The 8,042-nt window shown below is 39.3% G+C and overlaps 1 protein-coding gene across 1 annotated transcript in view; it reads left to right on the top strand.

The window, feature by feature from the left end:
* Nucleotides 1-1,254: 1,254 nt before the first annotated feature.
* The window catches only part of dmxl1 (Dmx like 1), a 30,241-nt gene continuing 23,453 nt past the window's right edge, over nucleotides 1,255-8,042 (top strand). The window contains 9 exon segments of the mRNA XM_030769356.1: nucleotides 1,255-1,355; nucleotides 1,880-2,005; nucleotides 4,652-4,735; nucleotides 4,840-4,906; nucleotides 5,008-5,140; nucleotides 5,271-5,337; nucleotides 5,516-5,694; nucleotides 5,984-6,188; nucleotides 6,832-7,000. Coding sequence (XP_030625216.1) covers nucleotides 1,269-1,355; nucleotides 1,880-2,005; nucleotides 4,652-4,735; nucleotides 4,840-4,906; nucleotides 5,008-5,140; nucleotides 5,271-5,337; nucleotides 5,516-5,694; nucleotides 5,984-6,188; nucleotides 6,832-7,000 — 1,117 coding nt within the window. The 5' untranslated portion in view covers nucleotides 1,255-1,268.

Raw genomic sequence — 8,042 nt, 5'->3', positions numbered from 1 at the left:
GTAAGACTGACACACTTTACTTGACCAGCTGGGAAATACGTCTCAATATGAAAACTGAAGTCATATCTGAGACAGCTAACCAAATAGCTTTATGCCAGGTTTGGATGCATGAATCAGCCATGTCAACATGCATAGCTAACCAACGTCCTATGGCTAGCTAACTAGCTTAATTTCTGTTCCCTGTTTAGACTGCATCTAGCTCCAGAACTAACTTAATGCCATATTAAAGAGGTTGTTTGGCAGCAAACTGTTTCCAAATTACTGTAGATGCGTTCATTACTGCTGTCATGTAAACTGTGACACAGCTAGCTAACTAGCTAGTGGTTCAGTCAACGTACACAGCCCACAAGTTAACGTAGCCTGACAAGTATTCTAAGACTGTCTGACCTGGACACTGCTAACGTTAGTTAGTAACTTAGTCGGCATACATTAAGTTAACAGACACAAATTAAAATCATTGTTATTTGATTTAATGTGCACGTATCAGCGCTTCCAGTTTAAGCAAACGGGTTTCATTCCTCTGCATTGTTAGGAGGACTGTTAAGCTTTATCGTTAGTACTGTTTGCCAGTTTTCGCACCAAGTGTTCGCTGGTAAAGCTATCTAGATAGGCGGCTGATAGGAGAACTTCATCCTGTTTCCGTCATCACGTGAGGTAACACACGGAACTTGTTCAGCTTTTTAGTAGCTACGCTGGTGTTCCAGATTGCACAGTGAAACGAGTTTGAAAAGGTCTGTTTCTGTCGTATGTGTGAAGCCGTGTTGAAATTGCTAAGCTGCATTATTCTGTGTACTATGAAACATTTTGTCTCAACGAAACATCACTCATTTTAAACTTTTCTCTTGGCTAATAGGAGATGAAGATTGCTAGTTATCATGTTCTGTGTAGTCATTTGCTACTGTACGTCTGTTCAGATATTGTCCTCCGAACACTGAATCATTGCTTAATATACAGTATGTTAGTCCGCATTGCATTACATCAGAAAAAGATCGCGTCGTAGATACATCATTGACATAACAATGTGTAGTATTGATTGATTTATTTACTGAAAGTAAGTCAATCCAAGTAATGCACGCAGATGCCTATGTGTCCTGTGTCTCAAAATTGTTTGTTTCTAACCACTCTGGTTTTGGTTTGTGTTTTCTTCAACAGAATGAGCTGTTAGTAACATATGTGTTGGATGCACAATGACCAGGTTGTTACTCTGGTCTTTCCTGAGTCTCAGCTGGTCCAAGAGTTTATTTTAAGAAAGAGGTGTACAGAGGACCATGAATCTCCACCAAGTTCTCACTGGGGCAGTCAACCCAGGGGACAATTGCTTTTCTGTCGGGAGCATAAACAACGAACCCTTCACGGTAAGAGAAGCCTTGAGAAATACAACAAATACTCATGATTCCAGAAAAATATAGCCTGCCACGTTGAAGGCTGGTGTCATTCACATAACTCACTGCTTTAGTGCCCTGTGTGTTGAATTGGATTCTGTAGTACAGAGTCTCCTTCACCATAGATCAATACTGGGTTAGTTTCATTTCTCTGCCCTCTGTACTGTTGCAGAGGTGAGATCATGCAGATTAAGCAGTGACATGCTGTGCACATTTGTGCATTTGTCCTTCAGCATGCATCTCATTGAGCGTACTGTAATACAATAACCTCATAGCTGATTTTCCAAGGAATCCTTGACGTATTTGTGTTCAAGCAATGACAACAAGTGCACCATAATTCCATGGAAGTCTTGATAATGAAAGGAATGTTTAAACAAATTACAAGTGTTTTGTTTATTTTATTTATTTTTGAAGAAATATTCATGACCCACAAAGTAATGTCTCATGTACCCTATTCTCTAAATGGCTTTCATTGTTGCCTGTGTGTCATATGGCAGGCATACGCTTCTGGCTGTGACATAGTGATTTTGGGTAGCGACTTTGAGAGACTTCAGATCATCCCAGGAGCAAAACATGGGAATATTCAGGTGGGATGTGTGGACTGCTCTCTCCAAGGTGGCCAGGTAGGAATCTTCGGTTTGTCATTTCAGCCCTATCATGCTTTTCATTTAGTATGAACAGTAAGGTAATATGGCAGCAGTGGAATTTTGAGGCTGACGCTATTTTGTTTTTTGTTTTTTTAATTGCACCTGTTTATATAAACCTAATTCATGTACCCTGGCATGACCCCCCCCCCCCCCCCCCCCCCCCCCCCGCCCCCACACACACACACACACACACACACACACACACACACACACACTGGATTTAGATGCTTTGGTTATTTAATGCACATCAGCTCAGTCGGAAATGTTAAGAAACAAGTTAGGCCAGCTCCGCTTGGTATTCAAATGAATAGACGGTCAGGTGTGCCTGAATAAGAATTAAGACTATCAGGAACTCATTAAATTAATGAGTAATCCTCAGTCTCGTCGGTCTTCCTTGGGGGGTTCCCTGGCTATAGCAGTGTGCAGCTGAGAATCGCTGATTATTTATTTGGCTTTGTTTTGCAAGCACTTTTATTTGGGTTTGATCACGTCTCTGTTCAAAAGATCAGTTTGGCGGTGAAAGAAAAAAAACAAAAAAAACAAGACATGAATGCATTGCAGCTTCACTTTTACTTTGGTCCAGACCATTGGTAATTTGGCACATTGTTGTAGCTGTTTGTTGAGACTAATCTAGTTACACACCGCTGAGTTTCCAGCAGATCTTGATTTGTGAAAGAAAGGCGGGTAGCCGCACTGCTTGTTGCGTCATTGGTCTAAAGCTGAAAGGAGGAATGTGTAATGGAACCGCTGTGGTTCTGGTCCGCGGGATAAACAAGGCACGCCACGAGCGTGCCATACCCCGTTTCATTTCTAATTGTTCTTCTGATGTGCAATGTTCTTGGCTATGAACACAAATGTTTAAGCGTGAACATCTTAACAAAGGTACCTGGTGAAACCTATTTTTATATCATTCAAACTGTGCAGTTACATCATTGAATACAGATTGTGAAATTATCATAACAAAAAACATCATCTGACCGTTTGGCATTAGCTTCATCAGTTAAGTGTTTTAGCTGTAGGGTTTTTAAGTAAAATCAATATAATGGTTGTTTTATACACTGCGCTGATGCTGGTTTATATAGACCTGCATTCACACATATGTGAACACTGGAGTCCGGATCATTTAGAGTGCACTAAGTACTTGCTGTTTGGTTTGGTTTGGTTTGGTTTGGTTTGCACCTGAATTTGGGTGGAGTTTTCTGAAGATTCAAAATTAACCAAGTGAAGTGGCTAATTATGCCTGAAGTTTGGATAAAAAGCTCTCCTCACTAATAAGTTCTTTTTTGGAAAACTATGACTAATGTTTTTACTTCATTTCAGACAGCCAGAGCCACCTCTGCTTGTTTTCTGTTGTGATCTAAATGCCCTGGGGAATCACGCTTTGAAAAGGTGTTATTCCCCAGAGGTATAGATGGGATCTTTTGTTTATTCGTTGACACATTTTCAAACAGAGCTTAAAAAACCCCCCCCCAAAAAACAATCTTGCTCAGACTTGACTTTGTAGCTGGGCAGTCATGTGAAGGACATGTGCTGTAGACATGATAGTCACTTTTGGTTTTGTTTTCCATCTGCAGACTTCAGGCTAAGGTCCATAGCCTAAGACAAGCTTTGGCTGTGTGCATAAGTATGTTACTCAGTGTCATTTGTCTAAGCACGTGGGCAGTGTCAGAAATGATTCATTCCTGCATGATGCTAACTCACGTCTTTCAGACAGGTGGAATGTTTTGTTCATTAAACTTCATGCGTTGGCAGCTGTCATTTTCTGACCTATCTGTTTGTTGCACGTGCTCCTGATTAGGGCTGCAAACAAATGACTATTAAGCATATCAGTAATTCACTTTCCCTGGTCCAGTTTGGCCCATTCAGTTTAACAGTAAGGCAGCGGCCAGTGCAGATGTCTACGCGTTTGAATGTGTACATTTGTGCAGTTGCCCTTGCACATGTGAACTGTTTCCTTTGTTGAAATGAAGTAGTCTATGTATCAATAATGCTCTGTTGCTTGCTCTTGTATAGTTAAGTGGGATTTTCATAGATTTGATCTAAAAAAAAAAAAAAGATTGAAATATAGATAATTAGGGAAGAATAGTTGAAGATTTCTTATACAAACACATTTTTACACGCGGTCTTATCAAGCATGTAATGATGATTCAAAGTGTGGTGCAATGAAATGTGATAATTAATTAAGCTTCCCTGGTTTTTCTTTTAGTAATAAGCAAAGGTGTGTTAATGAGTTTATCCTGAGGAAATGCTCATGGCGGGAATGCAGGAGCCCTGATGTAGAGCATCATTAAAATAATTATTAAATTGGTTAATTAATTAAGGACAAAAATCATAGATTAACCAATTATTAAAATAGTCATCAGTTGCACCCTACTCCTGAGTGCAATGTATTACAGGTTCAGTTAAATTTTTAAAAATAATCTATTTGTATGTATTAAAAGAAGAGGCTATTTCTTGACTGTAACTTGTTAAAGGAAGAAAGTCTGACGAGCTTTGATTCCCTCAGTTAATCTGAATGTTACCCTCATTGCGCCACTCAAAATATTCGATATTTCTGCAGACAATAATATCGAGAAAACGTATTTTTAATACCTGATTTCTGATTGACCTGCTTGCTGACAGATCGCAGCATCGTATGGAAGCATCATCTGTGTCTTTGAGCCTATGCAGATCATCAGTCAGAAGGAAAAGCCGCAATCTGTGAGTATATACAGGACACAATAAATTTACTACAGAATGTATGTTTTTTTTATTTTCTAAGCCTCATGCACATTGCATTTTTCAAAAATATTTTGTAGAAGCTGACGTACCACTGGCAGAAAACAGGCCAGTTTGTTTTGCAGTCAATAGCACACAACCTCGCGTGGAACCCCACAGGTAAATATATCACATTTTCTGTCTTACAGGGTTGTTTTTTTTCAGTTGACTTTATCCGAGTTGTTGAGTGGTTGATGTCATTCCTGTTTCCATGGTTACAGGTACTAGTCTCTTGACGGGGTCTACTTCATTGCAATTATGGTCCAATGTAAGCTACCACTGCGACACAGAGCTAGAATCAAACACAACAAATAGTGACCCTCCATGCTCTTGGAAGTGTATATGGCAGTGCAAGTAAGTGTAAACCTTTTTTTTTTTTGTTTTTCTTTTTCGTTTTGGTCTCTGGTATGAGCTCTTAGAAATAACACTATGCCTCTATGTAGCTGACACAAGCCTCACAATTCCTCTTCTTTCTGGGTCACAGGACTGCATCATCAATTCACTTTATAAAGTTCTCTCCAGATGGAACGTTTTTTGCTACTGCAGGACAGGTTGGTATGCAAAGCATGATTTGTTTGCATTTACGAGGGTAATGAGCGGATCTCAGTATGTCAGCTATGTGTTGCTTATACCATAATGAATATTATTTATCAATAGACTGTTGCTGTTGCTCTGTTGGGATATGTTTTTTTCACTACTGAAACACTAACAAGACAATATTGCTTGCAGGATGACTGCCTGGTCAAAGTGTGGTACAGCACAAGCAAATGGCAGTCAAATGTCACTAAGCTTTTCACACCACCAGAGCAGAGGTCACAGGGTGAGATCAACTTCTCCTTCATCTATCTGGCCCATCCTCGCTCGGTCACGGGCTTCTCATGGAGGAAGACCAGTAAATATATGCCAAAGTGAGTCAGACCAATGCCGAGGGAAAATGACATTTCCGTTCAAGTCCTCTGAACTCCCAAAGCTACAGTCCATAATGCCCAGCTAATTGACTCTGTGGTACCAATATGTTTTACCTCATTCTTCATAATGCTTTGTATTTCTGTATTTTAATGCTTTTTTTAAGAACTTCAGATCAAAGTAATAATAATTACTGACCACTGAATAAAGATACTATCTGGTTGACTAAGCTTCGGTTGCTACACGCAGCGAAACCATCTCTGAGCACAACACCTTTCTGGTTTCCTCCAGGGGTTCTGTCTGTAATGTGCTGCTGACCTGTTGTAAAGACAGCGTGTGCCGCCTGTGGGCAGAGACTTTGCTTCCCAGTGACTGTCTGCTGTCAGGACTTAAGCACAACCACAGTAACAGTCACAACACCGAAAGTCTCAAGACGTCAGGCGACGCGAAGAAACTCTCCCCCAACATGAAAACGCAGAGCCGGAATACCCTGGAGGTGCGCGCGCGCCTTGCTTTTTCGCCGACACTCTTCAGTTGCACTGCTCTTACCACGAAACCATTAAAAAAGATCAAACAGAAGCCACACTTGTAGTGTTAAAATCAGTTTTTAAAAATCCATTAAAATCAAACAGATTTCTTAATGGTGTTTTTTTGAAGTGGTCCTGGTTTGCATTTGTACCTTTAATGAGATCGAAGGTGTTCTAATCCAAAGCAGAAAAGAAAAGGCATAGCACATCTGGCATTTGATGTGTCTAGGAATGATGAGTAATGGAATGAAGTGTTCAGGTATAATCTGCAGATTGAAATGTAGAATTCATTAACTCCTTTCAGTACATCAGAGCAGAGACCCACAAAAGATTCCTGTTCTCCTGTGTAAATTAGAGTCAAATTAGAACGCAGTGTTGACTGACGGAGTGAGTGCTCTTAAGTAGAGGAGGGAGACTTTTCTGGTATGATGTGGAACTGTACTGAGAACGCTGTTGAAGATGTGTCAGTTTTATGTTAGGCCACATGCTTGCATAGGCTAATTGCGGATTATAATAGGTATGCAAACTTCAGCATCACTGGGTAGCAATATTCTATAAGATAAGATTGTCTGTAAATATGTTATAAACTTATCTTTTGTGTTTTGACCCCAGCTGAACTTGAAGGACTCATGGAGAGGACAGACAAAGTTTTCGGGTATTCCTTCACACAATAGCCTGTTCCCTCAACCGCAGAATAAACATCACACCCACAGGACCAATACGCCACATGCCAATGCACTCTGCCATTTCCACATCGCAGCCAGTATCAACCCAGCCACAGGTAAGGCCCTTCTGGTGCCTTGAATGTCTGTTTCAATTTGGTGTTCCTTCTGATGTCTTATGGATGTGTGTTGAGAATTTGGACCTTTTCCAGACTTTCTCTGGCATGTTCTTTAGCCATTCTTTGGTCTTTATTTGTTCATCTAATGCTTAGGACAGTTTATATCCAGTAGTATTAGGTAATGATTTGTGTTCAGCCAGCGGTTTCTTTTTTATTTAATTTAATTTTGTTTCACTTTGCTCTGAAAAAATTTTTTTAGACAGATATCATACCTTTTCATAGGCTTATATGACATTAATGATGAATAGCAACACAAAACACAAAAAATACAAAGCAATACAAAAATCTTTTCTTGTACTCAAGCAGGAACTGTAGCGGAATTTGAATTCATCGATAAACCCTCACTCAGAGAGAACAGACACTTTGTTGCAAAGATTGCATTGATATTTCACTTTGGGCTCTGGAGGAAATGAATGAGCTATTAAAAAGTCAGGTTAAAAAAAAGTCAGTGTGTGAAGAAACCTATAGACCACAACATCCTGCTTGAAAAGTGTTTGCATTTTCTAGAAAGCTGAAAGCATCTGTTTAATATAATTTGAGTGAGGATCCTAAACTGAACACAAAGTGCTCTGCACATTAAGCAAACATTTTAAATTTCAACTCATCATCAATAAAATTGTTGACCAGTTTCCCTGTTAATGCATCAAAATCTGGCTAAAACACAAACAGCTCTATGTTGAGGAATAGAAGCTAGCTATTAGCTTTGAGGGCTCACAACATACCATCCACCCCAGTAATTGAGACCTGTGATCGCTGGCCTTATTTAGTGCAAATCACTTTCATTTATGAATTTAATTAAGTCAGTTAGATTTAAAAGTTGGTTTTATTGCTTAATAATTAGATGTAATTACTTTCTTGTTAAGAAAGTAATTGCATTTATTTATTTTTTAATAATAGTTTCAATGTGATTCGTGTTCAGAAGTGTCATTATCAGTATTGTATCGGCATATGTTAATTTGTATTACTACATTATACATTTATT

The sequence above is a fragment of the Chanos chanos genome, chromosome 1 (assembly GCF_902362185.1).
Source record: "Chanos chanos chromosome 1, fChaCha1.1, whole genome shotgun sequence".
In the NCBI taxonomy this organism is placed as follows: Eukaryota; Metazoa; Chordata; class Actinopteri; order Gonorynchiformes; family Chanidae; genus Chanos; species Chanos chanos.
The sequence above is the reverse complement of the archived record's forward strand: the minus strand, read 5'-3'. Positions and strand labels throughout refer to the sequence as shown.